The sequence below is a fragment of the Manacus candei genome, unplaced genomic scaffold (genome assembly GCF_025592945.1).
Source record: "Manacus candei isolate 608988 ecotype Guabito, Panama unplaced genomic scaffold, ASM2559294v1 h1tg000046l, whole genome shotgun sequence".
Lineage (NCBI taxonomy): Eukaryota > Metazoa > Chordata > Aves > Passeriformes > Pipridae > Manacus > Manacus candei.
In genome coordinates, this window is record NW_026138094.1 from 14,504,102 (window position 1) to 14,528,383 (window position 24,282).

The window sequence follows — 24,282 nt, forward strand, 5'->3', positions numbered from 1 at the left end:
ACATTTTGTCATTTTCTTGGCAAAACCAACTGTGAATATATTTATAGAGGAATCATTGAAATATCGGGGTTTCTATTTAATAAATTAATCTTGTTATAGCTGTTACAACCTGCAGTTTTCCTGAAGAAGTTATTGCAACCTATAAAAAACCCAAAGAGTGTTGTTTGCATGACTTGAAAAAAATAATTGTGGAGAACTGGATGGTTCCCAAGGTCTGGGAACAGGAGGAAGGGTATTCTGCCAGATCAAAGCCATCCCAGTTGTTCCATCAGACAGCTCTCTAATGATCTTAATGAGCAAAGTTCTACAGTCTCAGCCTGGCTCCCTGTACAAATGTGCAGCTTCACAACATCTCCATGCTGAGCACAGCCAAGCAGCAATGCTGGTTGTTTCAGCAGAGAATGACTTGGCCACAGAAGCCAAACTGCCTTCTTCATTCCCCAGGGCCTCGCTTTCGAATCCAAATTAGAGGATGATGGGCCACGTGACAATGGCTGCTCTGCTGTCGCTCTATTTGTCTGGAACCAACACCAACATCGAGCAGATTTTGACTCTAGGTAGGAAATAAACCTCTGTGGCAGGGCGTGTAAGAGGAAGAAGATTTGGAGTGATGGTTCTATGAAATGGTATCCTGGCCAGCAATTATCCTGGGGCTGCCAGTGTTATCTTGCTGGGATGTCTCCGGAGGCAGCGGATGCAGACAAAGAGATGAGTGTTGAGTCCAAAATGGATGTGGGAAACTGAAGACTTCATTTTGACAGCACAAGGAACACCAAGTCATCGAGGCGTGCACTCAATTCCTCCCCAAAGCACATTGAAAACTTCCCTTCCTTTCTGCTTATTCCATAGTATTGTCTCAGTGAAAAATGTCTCCAGAAGGTGGTTAATTTTTTTGCTCCCTTGCCACTCTTCAGTGCTGCTGAGACCCCTAAAGAACAGCAAAACCAGGATGACGTTTGGTTTTTGGATAGGTCCCTATTCAGATCCAGGTCTTTTTTTTTATTCCAACCTCAAGGTTAGGAAAGAAAAGGCTGATCTAGAAATTAATTTTGATTTGGTCTATTTCATCTTATATCTTTTCTTCTTAGAGCTGCAGAACTCAGATGGTGGAATTCAAGTGAGCTATCAGCAGAAAAATTCCTTTTGACTCCATGTATTTTCATTACTCCTACCTGTGGCACAAAATTACCTGAAAAATAGAATTCCTTGCACATTGTAGACCCTTTAATTTGGTCCAGGGTTTTAAAAAAGAGTGGGGTTTCTTTATTTCTGTGCATGGATTTTATATTTGAAGGGGTTTTTTTCTGACTGACGTGTCAAACTGGGGGTAGAGTGTGCTAAGAGTACGCTTTTGTCTAATTTAGCAGCTGGATTGGAAAGCTTGAATTATCTCTGTATAATTGCAATGATTCATGGATTGTTAGGAAATTGCAAAGTATTGATTGGATTTTCCCCTTAGGAAATATTTCTCCTCTGATAAAACAGAGTAGGTTCTGGGGTTTTGCTTTTGTCCTTCCTGCCTTCTGCCCCAGGGAAGCCAGGGGCTGCTTTCATCTGGAAAACAGGAATTTGGGTCAACAGCCATTCAAGGACAGTTTTGAATTACTGCGATTTCCAATTCCAAATCTTTCCCTGAGCTTTGCAGGGCGATGGGCTTGGGAAAGTGTGGGCAGGGATTTCCAAGCCTGAAAAACTGGGATCAGCAACAAATAGTGGCCATCCCTCTTTCACATTCTTCCGCTTCCATGTCAAACACCACTGGTGTGCTCTGCAAAGAGACCTTGACCTTGTTGTAGGAATGCTACAGCCATCGGAGATGGTGGCAGATTTTCCACTTTATTAGGCCAGGATTTCTCTCAGGGTCTCAGGAGCTGGTGGGAGGAGGGAAGTGGGAGACTGAAATGAAAATCAGGTGCAGGGAGAGCCTGCACACAGTGCCTGGGGCAGCCGGAGCTGGGAGCCCTGACACACATCTGCACATTAATGGTGCTGGGCCCTTTTGGCAGCTCTGTATGAATTTCCAGAACAGAACCATAAATACGCAGTTATGAGTGTGACCTCTGCTGCTTTTCTTCTCTTAATTGAACATCCAAGGCCCAGCTGAGTATCATTCCTTGTCTCTGCTCCAGTTGCTTGGAACATGCTGCCTCTGCAAATGGTTCTGCCTAAGTTAGGAATTACGAGAGTGTGCTAATTCAAGGTTTGCCATGAATTTAGTGTTCCCGCAAGGATGACACTAATGGCAATTAATGCAGCAGAAATGCCAGTGCTGAGTGACTGTTCTCCCATTAAAAGCTGTCAGTCAGAGAGCACAGAGCCCTCTGTTCTTTCAGGCCTGACCTCTGCTTTTTGGCCATGTTTCATGTGCATGGCAGGTGTCCTGGGCCATCCCATCCCACTCCCCATCCCTGCTTGCTCCAGAAGGGGACACAAAGAAAGAGCAGAGCAGCCAAAACCAGCCTGTGCTGACAGTGACATTTCCTGAGGGTTTGGATATTCTCATCTGGGGCCTGAACAGCAACAAAATTAACCCAGGATTGAACAGGATATAAGACTTTAATTTCTGGAGCTCCCAGCTAGTCCAGTGCTCTCCTCGTGCCCTGCTCTGTTGATTCTTCTTTAGACACAGAGCTCTTTCAGTTTTCACCATGAAAAATCTGATTTTAAATGATCAAATGCATTTAAACAGGCTTAGCTAGAAAGAGCCCCCACTGCTTCTCAGCTACATGGCAATCTGCACAAATGTCCATGTTTTGGTAAAAATGATTGCTAAAAATGCCTCTGCTTCGTAATGGCTGATGTTCAACAAGTGACAGCAGTGCAGCAACACGGGGACTGTGATTTTTAGCTCAACCAGAAGAGCCACTACCCTCACTCTCTGCCCTGATGTCCTGCACAGGATGTGCCAGTTCCAGATGAGGAACATCTGCAATTTGGTGCAAGAGGAAGTAACACTTACGCACACAAAAAATGTAAATAAAGGGTGTTTCCAGGCTCACCAACAAAATCCTAAACACAGAAAGGAGAACGGCTCTTGCAGAATAATTAAAAATAGTTCATCTGTGTAATTTTTTTAGTGTTTTTTGCACTAATAGCAATTCTGGAGGATGAAACCAGGTCTGAGAAGCATCAAGTGAAAATTAATAGCTTTTTAGCAACAAAGTTCAATGGAGAAGTACAAATAGGATGTGAGATGGAAACCTGAACTGCCGAGTTATAAATACATCCCAGCCTCTCCACAGACAAATATCCATTATCCTTTTAATGTGCTTCTCAACACTGGAGGATTGAGAGGGGCGGCAGAAGCGGGATGAGCATTTTCAGACTCAAGATTTTGGGTGTTCTGGGTTTATCTGGAGACAAAAAGGATGAATCCAAAGACCACAGAGACCACCTTGCTGCTACACTACCAGAGTGCTCTCTGCTCTGCCAAGGTCTGGCCTTGCAATGCCCTTATGGAAACTGGCACATGCAATTATTCCCACGGGACACATGGAACAGAGCCCTGGGGATGTGAAGCCCTGAATGCTTGTTGGGTTTTGTGCCCCTCTAAGAAGCTGGAGGTGCATGATCTGCCTGGGCATGTGGGGGCTGGTGGCAGGATGTGAGCCTGGACTCCAATGCTCCAATCTCACACTGTGCTCCTGTGGTGGGACACACTGGGCTCACATCTTGCTGTGTCTCCATTATTAATGCTTTGTTTGCCCCTCTCAGAGGCTCTGAGGCAGCGTGAACTATTTATTTTTAAAGGCAGAGGATCACGTTCTGGCTCGTTGTCCCTCCAGCAGACGGTAACTGATGCCCAGCGCTGCTGCCGGTGCCCGGGGGTTACTTTGCACGCACAGGAATGATGACACAGCCACTGAGTGCAGCCATGGCAAACATGCTGCTGCTAACGGCAGCCTGGTGGGAAAAGAGCATTTTAGAGGGATTTGGTTTAATCATCTGGATGCGAGTGCTATTTTTATCCTCTGCTTTTTAGGTCTCAAGCCTGTGCCAAGGGAAGCTGATGACAGAGCTGGTGTCTCCCGTGGCACAGGGGCACACAGGGGTGACTGGGGCAGTGTAGGCAGTGGGGAAGGGGCCTGTGATTGCAGCCCCTTTACACCTCATGAGCTGAAAGAGCTCTGACACCTCCACCACGAGCTCCATTGTTTTCACATGCCCTTTTGAGACCAGTTCATAGGAAGGATCTGTGAGACCTGCGGACCTCTTGCCAACCCACCCCAAGCTGCCCTGTGGCTGTGGATGGCTTTCGGGTGAAGTCATCGTCTGTCCGTGGAGGCAGAAGGGCACCCACACTGTGCCCAGGGATGGGCTGGTGGGCACCGGGCAAGAGGTGATGCGAGATGTGGTCGTTACACGTGTGTGTGAAGGGGCCTGAGGAGCTCAGAGTGCATGTGGGCATCATTTGGGCACAGGAGCCCGTGGAGCTCAGAGTGTGTCCGTGCATCATTTGGGAACAGTCTCGGGGAGCTTGGAGTGTGGCCAGGCATCATTTGGGCATAGGATCCGGGGAACTCGGAATGTGCGTATCCATCGTTTGGGAACAGGAACCTGGGGAGCTCGGAGCGTGTCCGTGCATCGTTTGGGCACATGAGGCTGAAAAGAAAAAAAAACGAAGAGCGGGTAGAAAAGTATCAGGTTCCACCGAGATTTGAACTCGGATCGCTGGATTCAGAGTCCAGAGTGCTAACCATTACACCATGGAACCGCTCCGCTAGTGCTTTCTCCCGGCCGCCCCTAGTGCCTTCCCACCGCAGCGCATCCCCGCAGCCCCCTCAGCCGCCGCGGGGGCCGGGCTGTGGCGGGGCCGGGCTGTGGCGGGGCCGGGGGGCTCGGGGCCGGTCGGGACCCCCGCTCGGTGTAACGCGGGCCGGGCACGGCCCCGGCACCGCCCCGGGCGCGGTCGGGCGGCGGCGCCGCTGCCCCGGAAGCGGCCGCGGGCGGGCGGGCGGAGCGCGCAGGGCGGAAGCGCCGCGGCGGCTGCAGGGACGGACCGGCCCCGGCCCCGCTCCCGCTCCGCTCCCGACCCGCCGCCGCCCCGACCCCCGCCATGGGCACCCGCGACGACGAGTACGACTATCTGTTCAAAGGTGAGGCGGCGCGGGGCACTCGGCGCGGGGGCAGCGCCGCGGGCACCTCTCGGGGGTTCCCCCGCGGCCCGGAATGCCCCGTTCGGGCGGGTTTGGGCAGCGGGGCTGTGTCGGTGCCCGGGCGGGGGCTGAGCGGGGGCAGGCGGCGGGCTGGCGAGGAGAGAGCGCCGGGGAGGATGCCCGCGGGTGATAAGGACTCCTCAAGGTTGATAAGGCCCCTCTCCGGCTGTTGAACAGGGCTGCCGAGGGGCTGAGATACGCTCAGCGTTCGTAATGATGCACTAATTTAATAAAAGAGCGAGATTTGCTGCCTTCTGCGTTCCGAGCCCTTGGCGAGGGGTGAATGTACCTGCTGTTCCACGCCCAGTGATTATGGAACCATAGAATCCTGGAATGGTTTGTGTGGGAAGGGACCTTAAATCCCATCCCGTTCCACCCCCTGCCATGGGCAGGGACACCTTCCACTATCCCAGGTTGCTCCAGCCTGGCCTGGATCTCCCAGCCTGGCCTGGATCTCCCAGCCTGTCCTGGCTCCCAGCAGAGAAGGGCAGGAATTCCTTGTTTTCCAGAGCTGATGTCCCTGCACTCTGCCGTACAGCAGCAAGTTGGGGTAAAACGTTGCAGATTGTAGTTAAATACCCAGTTTTCTCTCCCCGCAGAGTAAAACGCCACCCCTGCCGTCCAGGTTCATACAGCACGCTGTGAAACGTGTGCAGAAGTGCTGAGGTTTTGGAAGTTCACTGTCCAATTTTTTTAAGCCCTCTTGTAAAAGCAAGCAAAGTCCTGTAAAAAGTACTTGTTTGTTGTGGTGTGGTGTTGCAAATTTGAATTTAGAGCATTGATTGTTATGATGTGATGGTGAGAGACCCCATGCTTGTCATCATGAAGGTAAAGGAAAACATCAGAGTTTTTTTCCTCTGTACCCTTAAGCTTCTGTCATAACTTTGAGTAGTTGTTTTTTGGTTGGTTTTGTTTTTTTTCGTTTGTTACCTGTTTTATCCAATTCCATGTGGAAAGTGGTATTATTTCTAGCTATGAATCAGTTATCTGTACTATATTAAAATCAAATCAGGAAGTTCCAGAAGGGCCTTTTTTCTCAGCTTGCAGCACTGGCAAGGGCCTTGCTGGGCACTGGTTCAATCACATCCAGCAGCCTTATTGCAGGAACTTGTGTTCAGGTTATCACAACCTTTGAGTTGCTCTCACTTGTTCCTGCAGTTCTGTCAGTGGGCTTGTAATTAATGTTTTAGCTGTGAAAGCCTGAGAATATCAGTGAGTTTTCAGGGAGAGCTCCTATCTTTTATTACACCTACTTCCTTATGTAATTGGGGAATTAAAAAGCTTGGATCCAGTTACAGGGAGAAGTTCAGGGCTGGTTTATTTGATTGCCTCTCCTAAAGCTTTTTCTGTTGAGCCTGGTTCATAGAAACTGTTGGGAGAGCTGGGAATGGTGTGGAAATGCTGTTGTGAAGATGAGCCATTTGGGTTTTGCCCAGCTAAAGTGGACTGCAGGAAGTTGATGCAGTGTCACATAACTGGGATTAATGTGGCAGCTGAAATAACATAAAAATGCAGAGTAATACAAATCCTGGAAACTTCTGTAACTTCCCAGAGGTGATGGTGGTTCTAAACAAGCTGTCACCGCTCTGGAATGATCTTGAAATTATTGCAAGTAGGTCTGTGAACTGAATGTCTCCTTACTAGGCACTGGTCAAAAAGGCAAGGGGTAGGTAAACACTCTTGGAAAAGGAAATGGGAACTCGGGGGAACGTTAGGTCAGCGTTTGAATTTGAGACATGAGCATCTTGGGAATGGAGTGGAAATGCAGATAGGACAAGCATTTCCATTTTGAAAGGGATATTGTAGAATTAAAACGATGGAGAAAGGCATCAAAATAATCAGAAGAGAGACCTAATGGATTCACAGCCCTTATACTGAAGTGATGTACAACTTGATCAGAATTAGAACAGTGAGTCATTAGGGCAAGTAGGGAAAGTATCTCTGTTTGTCATAATTTCTCTGGATATCTGTAATGCTTCTATTACTGGGCAGCAGGTGAAAGCAGAAGGACAGAGTCCCACAGATGTATATGCAAATTCTGGAGTGGTGCATTGCCATAAATACTATAAATGAAATCGAAAGCCTGCACAGACTTAGAGAGGAAGAACAGTGTTGGTTGGGGCATTTCAGTGTGATGGTGACAATGGCAAGCCTGAAGGTATTGCTTGTTTGAAGAGGAAGGGCTGGCTGGGACAGAGATTAGAGTGTTCTGTTACACAGAATGTTTCTTGGACATCAGTTCTTGATGGTCAGACTGTGGGTGTGGGTGCATTGGTCTATCAGGACACTTAATCCAGTAGGAGAGTTCTGGGGTTATGAACATGTTACAAAATACCCTTCTCCTGACTCTATTGCAACACTTCAGCATACAGAAAAGCTTAAGCCTGACTTGAAAAAGACAATTTCTGTTAAATTCTTCTTGTCCAGCCACATGTCTTTGTGTTCTTCCATGCTTTTGGGGTTTGGCTGAGAGCAGTGCCTGCTGTTCCCAGCGCTGCCCTTGAGGAAACACAAAGCCTATAAAGTGCAGTTTGTAGAAATCTTGCTCTAATTTTAATAGGAGGAAAGTATAATGGTACTATAAGGATATTACTTTATTACTTAATAAGTTAACCCTGGCTTAAATACAGGAACTTTTTTATCTTTTTGATCAATGTGCTTGCAGTAGACGAGTAGTTATCAAAGGAACCGTCACTTGTAGGAGAAGTTTTCTGTGGACAAAGCTCAGGAAGGTTATGGTTGCACCTTGAAACCATCTGGAACTCTGGATTTGGGAGCACACTTCTCATTTCTGAGCATGATTCTGCCTTGTGGTGACATTCAGCTTATTGTTAGGAAAACCTCCAGTTTCAACTGTCTGCTCCCTGCTTTGCATCACGTTCATTTCTCCAACTTTTCCCTTTGATATTGAGGAAATGCTCTGAAACTGAACCAACTTGTTGGTTTGGGGTTTAGAAAGCCCTTTCCCCCCCCCCCCCCCCCGTGTTTAGATAAACGTGTTGGGAAAAGTGGTTTCATGGCAGCTCTTGGTTTGGACAGTGGTTGGAAGCCCTTGGCCTTCACTGCCTTAGATGTGGAGGCAGTTTTGTGCTCTAACAAACCTCCTGGTGTAGCCATTTACTGCAGAGGTGTTTGGAGGTGTTCCCTGTAATATGGACAGGGAACAAACAACCCCGACCCCAGAGGGCCTTTAAGAGGCCAGTTCTCTCTGTGATAGAAAAGGGGTGAATAAAAGGGGGGCACAGCTGAGCAGGGAGATTAACACAAGTCATGACCATGTTATCACCTGCTGCCTGCAGAGTGTAGAATCAAGTCATCTTATCCATTTTTTCTTTAAACTCCAGCTGAAGTGGGCAGGATGAGGTTCATCAGCAGGTTCTTCTGGGATCATGAAGACGTGTCCAAACTTTTTATTGATATGTCTCTTTATAGCACAGCTCAGTGCAGAGACAAGTGATTTTAGCCACTGTAATTCCCTAGTGCTGGTGGTCTTGTCTTAAATTATGTCCTGTGTGACTTGTGTAATAACTTTTATTGTAGACAGCACAAGCCAGTGCTGCTGGACTCTATTTTCAACCTGATTACTTTGTCAGTAGCATATTTCATGAGATAATTAAAGTATTTTCTGAAAATTTTTAAGTAAAAGGTTTAACAGAAATAAAAATTGAGTGAGTGAGCTGGAATGTTGGTGAAAAATTAATAATCCTTCCTCAGCATGATTCTCTAAATTGCTTCTCATGCAGCTTAGGAAATTGAATTCTTATTTTGGTCTTCTACAGAAATAAAACTGGAATTACAGAGTGAAATTTTTACAGTAGTGTGGACTTCATACTCTTTTTTTTTTTAAAACTTTTTTTTCTCTCCACCAAATGCTTGTGTGTTTGTCCTAAACCTCTGGGGTAGCAACTGCTGTAGAAAATCAAATGCATTGATTTTAAGCACATGGTTGCAAGTATTGAACTGTCCCGTCACTAAACCAGTGGCTTGGGGCTGGGAGATCCCTTCCATGGCTTTCAGATCTGCCAATACCATCTTCCTTGGCTGTGAAGCTTCCTAAGGTGCTGCTCCTGTGAGGGAAGTGCTGGTCCAAAGCAGGTTATTGATGGATTTCAGGACTGGCTCTTGTGGCTGAACTTGCTAAAACATTTCCTCCAGATCTTCCTCCTTCCAGTGCTGATGTACCGCAGGAATTTGCTGATGAGGCGAGTTGGGACAGGGTCAGTCAGAGTGTGTGCTGGTGATGACTGCAGTCCTCCTGACGAGCTGGGATTTGGGATGTGAGGTTTTATGCCTGGGGACTCATAGGAGTTTGGCAAAGTAAAAGTTTCACAGCTTAAAGCTGAACAATTAGGTCTGACCACAGGCAGACTGAGCCATCGAGGTGAAATGGTCAGGAAAAATAATTCCAGCTCCAGGTATGCCTGGAGTAGAGATGGAAATATTAAAATCCCTTTGTGCATCACAGGGAGATCTCAGAGTGATGTGTGCAGTTCTGGCTGTGTGGGAAAGAAGTGGAAAAACTTGTAGGGAAGGTGTTTGGGGAAATGGACAATGTGTTTATAAGGAACCCTTTGACAAGTTGGCTTGTTTAGCAAATGCAACAAAGCCCAGAAAAGATGTGGTTGCTTTCTGTAAATACCCCAGTGTAAACACCATTGGGAGAGGACTCTAATAAGCTAATGGATGATGCTGGCACATGGACACCACTAATTTCTCCTGAAAATTAGAAGGCAATTTCTAACCATTAGGAGTGAGTTTCTGGAAGAAAAGCCCAATAAAAGGGTGTGTGCAGGAACAATTAGCTTTATCATGGCCTAGATAACGTCATTTCCCTCCCAGAAACTGGGAATGGGACTTGGCCATCCAGGGTCATTCCTACTGCATTTCTATGCAAGGAATGTAATACCTCGGAGCAGTGTGTAGTATAAAATATCAAAACAAAGTGGTTTGATAAGGAAAGCAAAACTGCAATGAATAACACAATCTGAGTGGCTGTTAAAGCTGTTTCAGTTCATAATTGTATTTAAAGAGTGATACTTGCCCAGACTGGCAGAAATGCAGAAGGTGTGAGGAGTCTGAGGCGCCTGCTGACATTCCAAGCTGTTCTCGTGCCTGTATTCAAGAGGAGCTGCAGTGGCCCAATTAAGCAGAGGAAATAGCTGACTTCAAGGAGGAAAGTATTATTTTCCCCTTTTAATTGGGACACACTAATCTGGTGCTGGAAACCATTCAGAGCATAAGCAGCGTGGGATTCAGAGAAGGTAAGGAAAAAAACCTGGCAGAGGAATCAAAGGGATCCATCTACTAAGTGACTTGAAGGTGGGGTTTGCACTGAACAATAAAACTATGTTTGAGGGGATACTTAACAGGTATATGATGCATCCTGTTGGAAAAGGAGATGATGGATGTGGATTGTTTTCCTTGTTCAGAGGAGTTTCTGGCCGCTGCCAGAGCTAGTGCTGGGTGATGCAGGACTGAGGTGTGTGAAGGGAGCTCACATTTGTGTGTAACACGTCCCAGTGATTACAAACATGATGTCATCTAAAACCATGGCCTAAACCTGCCAAAACAGTGTTGGAGAACTCACTTGCCAGTGGAAGAGGGAAGCCACGGCTGTTTGCCAGGGGAGGTGACACAGTCCGTGCCCTGTCCCCTGCCCCAGGTTTATCACGATTTAGCATCCCCGGTGCCAGCAGAGCTGCTCAGCAGTGTCGGGGCAGCCACACGGAGCAGTGCTGACCTGGCACAGAGGAAAGCACACTCCTATTTGCATTCAGCATGGGTTGCCACCTACCTGCACTTGTGATCTTCATAAACAGAAGTGGTTAACAGAGCCACTCTGCTTTATGCAAGTTCAGAGCTTGGCTGGCTGTGTGCTGAGTCAGCTGGCAGGGGAAGCTGGGAAGATGTTTGTTTTGATGAAGTGTTCTGCACAAGGCCTTTTGAAGCCAATGTTTGCTGCAATTTTCATTTATGGGAGGGAGTTTAAAAGGTGCTGCTCTGCCCTTCCAGTCAGAGCAAAGTCCCATTTGCCAGAATTGCTCTGCATTATTTAAGCAGGAGGTGATGTGCACAGGGCTGCAGCAGCAGATGGGAGTGTTTGCACTGCTAGACTGAGCTCCATGGGGGGTTTCTCCTGTGACTGAATGTTTTTGGTGCACTCATCGCTCTGTTGCACCACACAGAATCTTTAACACTGTGTTGTGGTGTCTCAGCTGTTAATGATGTGTGTAACTTAGCAAGTATTTGGTTTTTCCTAAAGAAGCAAAGCCACAACATTTTTTGTGTCACCTGAGCGTGCAGTTTTTTGCTTGGCCCGATATTGATTCACTGCTGAACTCTTAGTTATCAGCCTTTCCTCTCAAGGATTTTATCCTCTTTTTCTTCCCTTCCCCTCACTAATGGTTTGGTACCTTATCTTTGTTAAGGGCAGAAGATCATCCTGAGAGGCTCCTGCTGGTGTGACTCAGGTTGTGAACATGTTTCATCCAATGTCCTGCATCTTGTGACTGAGTTTTAAGTTACACTTAACCTTGCACCTTTCAACCAGCATTACAGGTTATTGCAGTGAATCCTCATGACTGTTTTCCTGAAGGAACTGGACTTTAAACCTTCTCTCACTCTCTTGTCAAGCATAGCTGAATCCCTCCAATTAGTTTGCTTGGCACTGGTGCTGGGATGAGTCAAACTGAGTCAGGGAAGGGTGTGGATGGTGGTTCCAATCCTGAATCCCACTGATACCCCAGCAGTGTTTTAGAGCAGTTCCAGGCTTTGGCCTGATGTGTCCAGGAGCCACAACAGCAGAGAGGGGCTGCAGAAGGGCAGAGAGCTGTGGTTCAGCAAACATTTCAAACTGTCTCTCAGGGTGATGGTGGCCTTGGGGTTTTTTTGGTTTGGTTCTTTTTTCCATTCACAGATTTTTCTGTGGTAAAGCAGAGTCTGCTGCTTGCCCTGCGTTTTGAACTTCTTCAGCAAAGCAGATTTCAGTTGTGTTATTGTGGGGATTTTGTTTTGTTTTTTAGTTCTAATGTTGTTACAAGGATGTGAAATCTAACCAGTCCCCAACTTTTGCAGTGACAGCCTCGTACATTCTTCCTGGAAGAGGAATGTTCTTCCATGCTGGGCAAAGGAGACTGAAATGTAACCAGTAAAAGTCCAGTCTAGTGTCTGTTCAAAATGCTGGTGAATGTGGCAGCTCTGGTTTTCCAGGTTTTCCAACCCTTGGGCAGCAGATCCATGACAAGCGTGGTAGTGTTGCCATTCTTTTCCTTCATGCTTCATTCCCAAAAATAAATGTTTATTGCAGGTGACTGTCGATGCATCATCTGCACCTGGAATCTGATCCTTATGCTGCTCTTGTCTTGTAGTTGTCCTTATTGGAGACTCCGGGGTAGGCAAGAGCAACCTCCTGTCTCGATTCACTCGCAATGAGTTCAACTTGGAAAGCAAAAGCACCATTGGAGTGGAGTTTGCAACGAGGAGCATTCAAGTGGATGGGAAGACAATAAAGGCTCAGATCTGGGACACTGCAGGGCAGGAGCGGTACCGAGCCATAACCTCAGCGTAAGTGACCCCTGGGGGGCTGGGGAGAAGCTTTGGCTGAGGAGGGGAATTGTGGGCCCTTCCGATTCCTCAGGAGCTGCAGACAGGGGGTGTTTGTGTTTTATCAGGTAATATCCGCGGCCTGAGGTGGGAGGAAGGTTAAATATTATTCAGCCCAGAAACCTGATCTAGTGTGTCCCTGTGCAGACTGATTTACTGCTCTGTGCTCTCGTGACACCTAAATGGGGGCATTTCAAGCCTAGAATTGCAAGAGCTTTGAGAGACTCATTTCAGTGCAAGTGAATGATAAAGTAATATCGGTGTTCCTGGAGGTTTTATCAGTGGTAACCTAAGAGCAGAAACCCTCCTGTAGCAGCCAGGAAAGACTGCTCACTTTGTGTGTGCTTGTTTAATTGGAAAAAAACAGCATAGCAAAAGCTGGATTTCAGTAGAGCTGGAGGGAGTTGTGAGGTGAGAGAACACAGCCTGTTTCTTTTTGAATGCATTACTGTGCCTCTTGGGCCCTAAAGTGGCCTTTTGTGAAGGGAGTAGATCACGTTGACATTTTTATGATCCAGTGAGTCATTCAGTCTCTTTATCACTCTGGGCCGTGCCCGTGCTGCACCCACGGCGATGGGTGGGGGACACTTCACAGGGGTGGATCAGGGGTGGAAGGTGACTGACTCCAGAGTTCCATTTTTGGGATGGAGGGTTCTCCCCACAAACATGGGGTTTGAGGCTCTGAGCTGTCCTGGCTGCTCTGCTGGTCCTGTGCTGTAACCTCGTCTGGCTGCTCCGCTTCCCTGGGTATTTCTGTGCAGCTCAATAACAGCTATTTCCCAGTAATGTGTCGCTTCTGATCCCGCTGACGTCGCTCTCCCGCCCTTCTCCCCTCAGGTACTACCGCGGGGCCGTGGGGGCACTGCTGGTGTACGACATCGCCAAGCACCTGACCTACGAGAACGTGGAGCGGTGGCTGAAGGAGCTGCGGGACCACGCGGACAGCAACATCGTCATCATGCTCGTGGGCAACAAGAGCGACCTGCGCCACCTCCGGGCCGTCCCCACCGACGAGGCCAGAGCCTTCGCGGGTGGGTGAACTCACAGTCGGTCCCGGTGCTGGCTGGGGATCTGCCTGCCCGCCCCTGGGCGTGTCAGTCTGCTGGTGGGAGGGAAGAGCTGCTGCTGGCCGTGTCCCTCGGTGTCACACGGCTAATTCAGGCCGAAAGGAGGCCTTGTAGAACATGCATGTCATTTCAAGAATCAGCCAGAGGCACTTGGTAATTTTAAACCAGTTATTCTCTTGCCTGTGCACTGCTTCTCCCACAGAAACTGTGCCTGTGGCTGTAGGTTTGAGTGAGTTGTGTGGTGGCAGCTTTGCCCCTGTGTCTTGCCTTCAGTGCCCCAGCTGATCTGCAGCCCCACACAGGTACCGTGGCTGAAGAGACTGTCATTAAACTGGCTTTGTGACTCTTGTTGCACAGTTAAGGTCTGTGAACAATAATTCTGGTTTCTGTAAATCTTGCCTTGTTTTAGGCCCAGTTTCTTTTCATCCAGAAGTGTAGCTGGATTTCTTATATTAAGGCTTGCTGTAGCTGCAGTGGCAGAGTTTCTGGCCAGTGAGGATTCCTGCCTGCAGCTGGAGGAGTGTCATTCCCCTCTCTGTTAAATAAGCTGCTGTGACATACTAGGTGGGAGGTGGAGAAACTTGATGAGGTTAAAGAAAATCCAGGAAACTTCTTCATACAGTTCTTGAAACTGTAACAGGTTCTCCCTTTCAGGAGTGCAGGAAGTTGTGCCTTAAAGTAACACAGCACTGGGCTGATCCCTGTCCTTGGGGATGGGTGCAAATTCTATTGTTGGGTGGTATCACTTTCAGATCACCTGAAGGGGAAAACCCCACAACTTGTTATACTTTCTTTTGATACCTGTGTGTCTCATCGGGAACACTACAGATATTATTTGGCACAGAAGCTTTTCCAGATGGGAAGCAGATGTATGATATACCTCTCTAATTATAGTATTTCTGTCCACACAGAGAAGAATGGTTTGTCATTTATTGAGACGTCTGCTTTAGACTCTACAAATGTGGAAGCAGCTTTCCAGACTATTCTGACAGGTGAGTCATCCAGTGCTTTGTGTTTCAAGGGGGAAGGGCAGAAGGCTGCTCAGATATGATGCAAATGGGGCTTTCTTTGCCTATAAAGTGTTTAAAAATTTTGCTATTCAGTCATTCTTCATTAGCCCTAAGATTTGGAGTCCAGTTTCAAAGTGTCACAGTTGAAGGGCCAGCCTTGAACTCGGGAATGAATCCTCGCTCACTTTGATCTGCCCCAGGTTTCTGGTCAGCCTGGTTTGTGTTTCAGCTTCCATCTCCCATTACAGGGAGTGCCCACAGGAGGGAATTGTCTCATGCAGGCATCAAGTTAGAACAGCCATTGTTTATCAAAGGAGAAGTCAATTTAGTTTGGCTCCATCTTTAATGGTGCCCACAGCAGTTGCCAAGGGAGAAGGGATGAAAGAGCAGAGATCCTTCCTTGGAGACACAGTGACTCCTGAGCTGCAGGGAAGTTGCTGTCATTGCATTTAATAGTCCTGCCTGGACTTCTGGCCTGTGGGACGTGTGACAGCAGTGAGTGCTGCATTTTTTATGCTCTGTGGACAAAGTACTTCCTTTTTGTTTAAAGCCTTGTTTAGATAGGCAGAACTTGTTAAGACTGAGACACTCAACTACAACAATGTGGGGGACCTTAATTTAACCCTGGCTTATAAAGGCTGGGGTAGGAATTCACAAATTGGTGTGGAAATCACTGGCTGTCATGGGACTTTTGTGTTACCCCCTGTCAGCTGCAGCCAGGGCACAGTGGGACACAGTGGCCTGTGTGGTTTTGGAGCTTTCATCATTCTCAGCTTTGGCAAACACACCTAAATCTCTGGTCTGAGCTTTCAGACATCTGAGGCACTCCTCTGGTTGTGACTCTGTTCTAGGTGTGCCAGGCAGTCTCCCTGTTTTCTCTGAGTGCCTCCAACATGTTTTCCAGTTGCAAATTTAAACTCCCTCTTTCCCAATGTAGCATGTGCCAGGATACATGATCTGCTTGGTATGAGCAGTGGCCCCACTTCTGAACTATAACTGTGTGTCTGTTAATCAGATCTTGTTGCTGTGACGTTGGCACCTTGCTAGATTTGAATTTGTTTTCCTCTTTGCCAGCTACTTTAGGCATTCTTTTAAAAATACACCAAGAAGGACTTGGTAGTCATACTGGAAAATACAGTGAGGATCGAGCTAGAAAGTTATTTATTGCAGTAAAAATATAAAGTCTGTAGCATTTCTTCAGTTGTTTGAAATGCTTTATGGACAGCTTAGCACTGGAGATAGATGTTAGGCTGCTGGGGTATTAGCTGCCTGTGTCCATCTGTTTCTTGTCTTATCCTTGGTTGTAAGAAGCCTCCAACAGTTCTGATTCTATTGTGTTTTTACAGTGGATTCCTAAGTGCTCCTGTGCAGACACCAGCTAAAAGTGGTAGATGAATAAAGAACTTTTTTTTTCCTCTTTAGTTAAACCATGTGGTTCCCTTTTAACTTCAATGTAGTCATTTGTTATTCAGTGTTGCACAAAATGAAAAAGACAAAGAGAGAAGTTCTGTGAGCTTATACATTGACTCCCTACATGACTAACTGCCATCAGAGGGTGGATGACTAAGGAGTGGCTGAGTGCAGTGCCATTGGGATGCCTGCTGCATTTCCTGTTTTCTTCACCTGCCTAAAGGCAGTCCTGTCAAAAATGCACATGGATTTTTCAGGAGAAGGACATTGCTCACTTATAACTGCTAAACCTGAGGCTTCCTCCTTCAGACCTGTGTCCTTGGTGTCCCTTCTCTCAGGAGCACCCAGACTTTGAGGTCAGATTCTGGCCAGATGTGCTGTGTGTCATGTAGAACAAACAGCCTTGCTGCTTCTCCTGCTTGCAGAGGGGTTGGGGCTCTCAGATGCAGGTTAGTTAATTAACGTTCATACACCAGCACTAATAAAACAACATGAAGTATATCAGGCAGTGTTTGTTCCCTCCCAAGGCTGTCACAGCCACTATAAACTGGTCACCTCGCTGTCCCCATCTGCTGTTGGACCATTATGTTCTCTGAGTGATGCTGAGGAGGTGGAAAGTTCCCTGTGTGCCCTGGGCTGCTGCTGCTTCCCTCAGAGCTGTGTGATGCTCAGAGGATGCGCTGCTGTTGCCATGGGGAGCAGTTCACCTCTTGGCCACAGCCTAGGCTGTGCTTTCTCTCTCCTCACATGCTTCCAGCAGTGCCTTTTATTCCAGAAATTAGTTTGGATTCTAATTGGTGAAGGTTTGATTTTTCCCCCCCTGGTTTAATATTTCTGTAAGCAGAGTGGTCTGTAATGGGTAAGCAAGTGATTAAAACTTGCCCTCAGAGGACTCTGACAGATTGCCAAGGCTGTTGCTTTTCCATGGATGTCAGAGTGCCCTGCACGTTGCTGTGACAGTGTTTAGGGCACAGAGCTCTTGGGCCTGTGGACAGGATCCATGTTCAGGAGGGGTCAGATCAACTGTGCTGGAAAAAACACTTGTGATTAGTGGGCATGTGGCTCTCTCCAGACAGGAGCTGCTGTTCCAGGGAGATAAAGATGAAGTAAATGGTGCCTTAGCAGCAGGTCGGCTCCATCTGGGCTGTGACTGTTCTGCCAATAAACTCCTTGATAACACTTCACAGCTGCCTTTAGCTGTTAATGGCTCACTGAAGGAAAGAGGGGAGCAGTCATCTGAGGAATGTGGTTTTTGGAGTCACCCTGCAGGATCATGGATGGTGTGCTGGCAGGGCAGCCTCCCAGCACAGTGCCTGTGGGTGGAATGCTCGCTGTCCCCTGGAGAGGGATGTTGGCAAAGCCAGCAGGCAGTGCCAGCGGCTGGAGCAGAGGTGTCTGACAGGAGGGGCAGGATGTGCTGCTGCACCAGCTCTGCTGGAATTTGCAGTGCTGGGAGCTGCTCCACAGACACCCCAGGCTGCTCCAGAGACTTTCTTCCAGCTCCTGGGAAATCTCCTCAACAGGTTGTCGTGGCCAAGGTGTCTGCAGCAACCCCCTTTTCTTTCCAGCCCTCCTGAAGCTGTTCTGGTTGGGGCACTATTGGAAACTTGTGAGAGTTCTTTCCCTGGAGGTGTAGAAGGGTCCATGTTACATTTACCCACACCTGGATTTTCAGATTAAGCCACTTCGAATTATTTGGCCAAGGGAAATATGAGTCCATTTTGTAGTTAGCACAGCCTAAGTGAGTATGTGATCTGTTGCTACAGGTGGAAGAAGGGATAAAAGCTCTTCTTCCCTCTCCTAGTATTAGAGAGAACTTTTAGAGGGGTTATATTGTACATTTAGTGGGCTTCCTGTCCTGCTGTGGATTCCAGAGGAGGTTTTGGGGACCTTTTCTGTCTGTGGCTTAGAGTAGTGGTCCCTATCCAAATTCTTCTGTTCCAAGATGTCTGGCCTGCAAGGGCTGATTGTTGTGCACACAAAGCTGCTTTGTATCATCTGGCAAATAGGAGAGACTGGTATTATGATCCCAGCCACTCTGAGCATTCACAGCAGGATAAAGCATCCTTAAAGTAAACTGGAGTCTGCCTGGCTCTGTGCTGTCTCTGTTCCCATACTGCATTCTGCTGTGGTTTCATCTCTAAGGAATCCCATCACCAAGGAAACAACATCAGAGAATTAACATCAAAAAATCGAGGGATTTCCTCTTTTGTTTTCTCTGTACACCTGAAAAGGAATGAAACCCCAGTGCAGGCTGAGCAGCCAAGGACTGGCCTAGGCAGCAACATCCCTTTTTCTCAGCTCTCACAGTGCAAGGCCTGTCTCTCACAGTCCCCCATTATGCAGTGGTGCATTCTGCTGAATGTGTCCTTAATAAGGTCTCATTCAGTCACTGAGCAGAGCCCAGAGTGCTGTGGCTTCATTAAAAACCTCACATCTTCATTAGGCCTGCACACAGTTCCACTGGAGGCTTTGCTGCTGGGCATTTTGCCCCAGTGAGAGCAGCTTTGGGCTGTTCCCCCTCCCCTGTCACAGCAGCACAGCTCTGTGTGGTGACAGTGCAGCTCCCCCAGGGAAAGGCAGGGTTTGGTATCTGGGCTGTGGCTGCACCCAGTTTGCACTGCAGAGGAGGGAGAAGCAGCAGGGAGCAACAAACTTGGGAGTGCTGGAAGGGGATTCACTTGCAGGGCTGCTGGGCAGACTGTGGAAGTGGGAATTATGGGAATATATTCCCAGAGTCAGAAGGGACAGAGCCTTTGTCAGTAATGGAACTGGTGCTGTTAAGATTGTTTTTAGGGCTTTGGGGCTGTTTGCTGAAGATCTTTGCTGTCAGATGAGGGTGTTACACAGTGCCCCTGTGTGAGTCCTGGCTTACAGGGTGGAGGAAGTGTGTGACAGCTCTTGTAGGGACTTGCATGAACTTGTTCAGGAAGTTCTCTGGGAAACTGAGAATGGCTGCTGCTGGAGGTGCTACTGGAGAGTTCCCAGTAACAAAGGTGGCAAGAGGCTTTTCCTGTTGATTCAGAAAGGCCATTGTTCTGCTCCTGGAGGTGAACTGGCTGTCAGCCCTGAGCTGGGGCAGGGCAGTGGAGCACAAGGCTTGTCCCGAGGAATTCGGAGCAGATCCAGCTGTGCTCCTCCCACCTCACACACAGGCTCTCCAGGGCCCAGCTGATCCTTATCTGCTGGTTCCCACAACGGGCTGCAGGGGACTTTAAAGGTCTGTTTTTGTGGGGGTCACTTAACTTGAGAATTGTTTGGCTCTTTGTTGGAAAGAAGAGTGAGCTCGAGGAAGGGTGATATCAGAAAATCCTCCTGCCTGTGCAGCTCCTGTTTGGTTGCCTCAGTGACTCGATCTGTACTGAATGCATGTGTAAAATTCACTTTTCTGAACAGTTTGTCCCTGTCTGAGTCTGAGGTGTCAGTCTGAGGTGTCAGTTTGGAGGCCCAGTTCTTTCCAAGGTAGATGTTACCTGTGCAGTCCATAAATCCAGCATGGTGTCTATGAGAGATGTCCATTTTGCCAGCAGTCCCATGGATGTGTGCAGCCCTGCTCCTGCTCTTCCTGGGAGCACTTGGCCTCTGTGCTGGCAGCTTAAATTAGTGCTGGCTTGTTGCCTCAGGGGGACAGCTTTCAAGCCTGGCTTCTCAGGGACCCTGTTCAGCTCCTCAGTGCCATCTCATCCCATCACAGGCACTCAGCTGTGTGAGGATCTCTCAGCACAAGGCTGCTCCACTTCAGAAATGATGTCAGGATGTGCACTAAGCAGCAGCTCATCAAAATTCCCAACAAAGGCTACTCACTAATGGCAAATTCCTGATGGAAGTGCCGTGTGTTGGTTTGGGATCAGGTGATGTGTGTGTTTGGACAGTCATTATCCAGCTGATATGAGACTCCAAACCCCCAAAAGAACTCGGACCTTCACTTTGTTTTGCCAGAGCTGCTCATGAGCTGGGCTCTTCCTGCTTTGCTGTGCAGGAGGGAAGTGCAGACACCCTGTCTGTGGCAGCCTGGGCTTCTCTGGAACCTTCTGACAGGGCATGGAACGTGGAAACAGGGTGTGGGCACAGCCCCCTGCTCTGGGGGCTCTGCTGCTGGCACTGCTGGTGTGTTTGTTGCCAGCACACTTTTCTCTGTGAAAAGGCAGAAGATGGGATGTTGTTGGCTTTTTGCTGGATTTGAAACACTTCCAAGCTTGTTGTAAAGCTGACCTTTAGCAAGCTTCTATTTTTTTTTAAACTTTAATGGTTTTCAAACTCAAATTTGCAAGTGAGTTCCCCACGTTCTATTTTTGGTGTGCTTTATTTCCTTTCTGGGGGTGAAGTGCTACACATGCTCTACTCTTTCTCTGTGCAGCTGAAGTGAATGTTGCTGTAGCTGCTCTGAGTTTCTGTGCAGCATCACTGTCCACTAACAAACCCCAGGAACTGGGCAGGGCTCTCTGCAGGTGCTGGGAAGGCACAGGGGTTTAACCTGCGCTCCCTGAGTTCAGAATCTCTTTGTTTGGAGCCCACTTTTCTTACACAGCACATTTTGTAAAGGCTTTATGTGCTGCTTAAGGGGCTCAGTCTCCCCTTTTGGGCCTAAATCGACCTTTTCTGAAGATTTAGAACTGTTGGGATGGTAGACAAGGTGTTGTACGTGATGGGTGTGCTGAGAGAGAAGGAATTGCCCCTGCAGTCCTATCAGGGAGAGGAATCTGGAGTGGTTCCCTTTAATCCTGCTGTTGTCTGTGGATACATGAGCAAACATGTGACTCCCATCCACAGAGTCCTAAGGACCTTCAGAAGAAATGGATGCTCACATAGCTTCTGATTTCTAGCAAAGGAATTCGTGAATTCTGTCCATTTACTCTTATCTCAAGGCAAGCAAAACAGCTGTTAAAGTAATTTCTTTTGCAAAAATGCATTTTATTTTCTGAACCTAGAAAGCACCGCAGTTGAACCTGCTGTGAAAGCTTCTTTGTGTTACCTGTGTCATCCCAGAGCTCTGCCTGGTTCCCCCCAGGTGTAAGTCCTGGCTGGCACTGTGCTGGTGTGCTCATAATGATCAGCTCTTTCTCACCCTGCAGAGATCTATCGCATTGTCTCCCAGAAGCAAATGTCCGACAGACGTGAGAATGATATGTCTCCAAGCAACAACGTGGTTCCCATCCATGTCCCCCCCACCACTGAAAACAAACCAAAGATGCAGTGCTGTCAGAATATATAAATTGTCCATTCTTTCCTAAGAGGCTGTGTATATTCCCCAGGTCCAAGATTTAAATATATTTGTAATTCTCGTGGTTCCATTCTTGTGTTTAGTCACTGCTTATTCCTTCTGAATTTCTCCATGTCTTAAGACACTTTGATTTCAGTGTTTATCAGTCTCTTTCTTGGATGTGGCTGCAGTATTTTCCCAACGCCGACTTGTCGGTTTGGGGTCAGTAAATTGTTTGGAACTCAACTGATCTCTTCCCAACACGATGCCCATTAGTCAGAGCACAGGAACCTTTAGTGAGCACTTGAATTTGTTGTTCTGCTCCTCACAAAGCAATTACTGTCAGGTAAACGAGGAAAGTATCTCTGGGCAGGATAATCTTTCCTTGTCTGAAGGTGTTGCATCTGCACCTAAAGCTTGGCCAAGCGCCCGTTGCTCTGAAGTGCAATTTTAATGTAAGTTAAATGTTTTTGGCTGCTTCTTCAGGTTGTCAAGTGAAGTTTTGTAGAGTATTATGGGGGAGAAAAGAGAATTTCTCGAGAACAAGTAGCAGGTTCTGGCAACCTGTGACTGAGGTGCTGTGGTTTGGCACCTGCTGCAGAGGAGGTTGATGTGAGGCAGAGCTGCTGGGGCTGCACTGAGGGGCCCTTTGTGAGGGAGCTGCATCCCTGGGGAAGGGTCACTCCAACCCTGGAGCTTGCAGCCTGTTTTTGTGCTGCCTGAGGCTTGGCCCCCACAGTGCTGGTGGTATCAGGATTTTGAGGATGCCTTTTTTTTTTTATGGGACACAGACTTGAAGGGTGTTGTCACATATTACATATCACACATCACACCTGTTAATGCATGCCACTTATATTAATATATTCGAATGCTTGAGTTGATGAATCAACAACTTCAACTACCTAGCCTTAGTTTTCAGTTCTGTTTGATCCAGTATTTTTAAATAATTCCAGTGGTTTGCTGTCTGCTCTTGAACAAAACCATCTGGAGTAGTTTTCCTGCTGTCTGTCGCTCCCTACAAACCCTCAGTCGGATTTGCTTGTTCAGGGATACATGAACTGTGCCTTCTGTCACTGCACATCCCTCTCTGCTATTCCTAAACATACCAACCCTGGCACTGGGGCTACGGGCACTGCATTCCTACACTATTTAGAGGAACTGTTTGTTGTGTAAATGCCTGCAGTTATTTATACAATTACAGGGAAGTAATGGATTGTGGGGGATGTTTCTCAAACTCTGATACGACCCGTGTGGAACATCCAAAATGTGGTTGGCACTTCCAGCTGTGTTCCATCCCAACCCTCCTGTCTCGCGGTGCTCATGACGTGTGAGGCACACGGAAGGCATTGCTGTAGTCGGTCACTTCTTGTTTTTTACTCCATTTCTCCTCCTGGTATTAGTTCTGGAGATGCTCCTTTGATCTGTTTGTAAATTACTTTGTATTTTATGCATGTACTGTACTTCGATTCATTATTTTTTTAGATTGATTTAAAATATATTCATCCATGATTCTAATAAAGAATTACAGGGGACGACTCACTGTGGTGTTGGGTGCACTTTTTGGGAGGACTGGGATTTGACATGAAGGTTTTTCCTTACTGGAAGCTGATGAGCTTCTTGGAGCAGGCAGTGAGAAGACACTAAAGTGGAAGTGCCCCTGGAAAAGGACCTGGAAGGGTCGTGTAACACAGTTGTCTTCCCTCAGAGCAGGTCTGCAGCTTTCTGGGGCTGCTGCAGTTCAGAGCCAGGGCAGTTTGGCAGCTCCAGGGAGCTTTTACACTCAGGAATTCTGTGGGTTCACTCCAGTCAAACCTCTGAATAGCTTTTACAAACCTGGGGGTTTTTTTCCCACGTTGCCATGAGAAAGAAAATCCTGTGGGATACAAACAGCTCCTTCTGCAGGAAAGGATGAAAGCTTGGGATCCCACTGGGGTGTCCTGGTGAAGTGGTGCCAGGAGCACCCATGGAGCACGTGGGGCAGTGCCAGTGGCTCTGGAGACTGAGGCAGTTTGGGACTGAGGATGAGGAGTGAGCCTGGTCCTGGATTACTGTGGGAGCTGTTCTTGCAGCACCTTCTCTGCCCAGACTGGAGCATATTTTGGAATTAACTGATTCCCTGCAGCAGCCAAGCTCTAAATTTGTCATCTGGAAATGCAGGATAAGTTTCACTCCACTTCCTTTTCTCATTCCTGTAAGCAGGTGACTGGACTCAGCTGTCACATCAGGTCCGGATTTCGTGTGGTTTTAGGCAAAACTCTTCCTCCTGCAGCAGCTGGAATTGCAGCACAGCCAGTGGGAGCAGAAACCCCTGTGAGAGGCTGAGACTTCTAAAGCATAATCCAGTGGTGTATGTACAGAGAAGGAACCTCCTGCCTGGGAAAGCCTTTGCCTCCTGTTCCTGGGGTCTGTGCTGTGCTTCCCTGGGCTGTGGCAGCAGCTCCTGCCTGGCCTGGGCTGGGTGACACTCCAGGGGCAGGAAGGTGCTTCCCAAAGTGCTTTGGGAGAGACAGTGCAAGACATTATTCCATCTGAATGCTGACCCAAGGGGGGACTGTTCCTGTTTGGCTGCTGATTAATCATTCTGCTCCATAATTGGCATTACTTGTGTACTGAAGTGTCTCTTCCTTGCTAATGGGAGACAACTGATGGCAACAGACACTGCTTTGGGCCCTGAAAGGAGCTTGCTGAGATTCTGAGAACTCCATTTAATGCTGCACAATGGGCTTTCTTGCCAAAAGTTTTTGCTGTCATTTACATATTTGAAAGTCCCAACTTTATCACTTATGAAGCTGTTCATGAGCATCAGTAGCTCCTGTGTTTGATGGGAGTTGAGGTTC

At 47.7% G+C, this 24,282-nt stretch overlaps 1 protein-coding gene and 1 non-coding gene across 2 annotated transcripts; one reads left to right on the forward strand and one right to left on the reverse strand.

Annotated features, from left to right (window-relative positions):
* Positions 1–4,642: 4,642 nt before the first annotated feature.
* Positions 4,643–4,714, reverse strand: TRNAQ-CUG (transfer RNA glutamine (anticodon CUG)). The gene has a single exon. It is a non-coding gene; the product is annotated as a tRNA-Gln (tRNA).
* Positions 4,715–4,930: 216 nt separating this feature from the next.
* On the forward strand, positions 4,931–22,984 carry RAB11A (RAB11A, member RAS oncogene family). Its single transcript, XM_051796924.1, has 5 exons — positions 4,931–5,096; positions 12,524–12,719; positions 13,596–13,789; positions 14,737–14,817; positions 21,318–22,984. The coding sequence occupies exons 1-5, from the start codon at positions 5,057–5,059 to the stop codon at positions 21,455–21,457; spliced, it is 651 nt and encodes a 216-aa protein (XP_051652884.1). The 5' UTR covers positions 4,931–5,056; the 3' UTR covers positions 21,458–22,984.
* Positions 22,985–24,282: the final 1,298 nt, after the last annotated feature.

What these genes read in the sequence shown, in the direction of transcription:
- RAB11A (XM_051796924.1), top strand. Translation starts at nt 5,057, where the DNA reads ATGGGCACCCGCGACGACGAGTACGACTATCTGTTCAAAG. An exon ending in TACCGAGCCATAACCTCAGC is followed by an intron (nt 12,720 to 13,595) that starts GTAAGTGACCCC and finishes TTCTCCCCTCAG; the next exon opens with GTACTACCGCGGGGCCGTGG. An exon ending in CGAGGCCAGAGCCTTCGCGG is followed by an intron (nt 13,790 to 14,736) that starts GTGGGTGAACTC and finishes CTGTCCACACAG; the next exon opens with AGAAGAATGGTTTGTCATTT.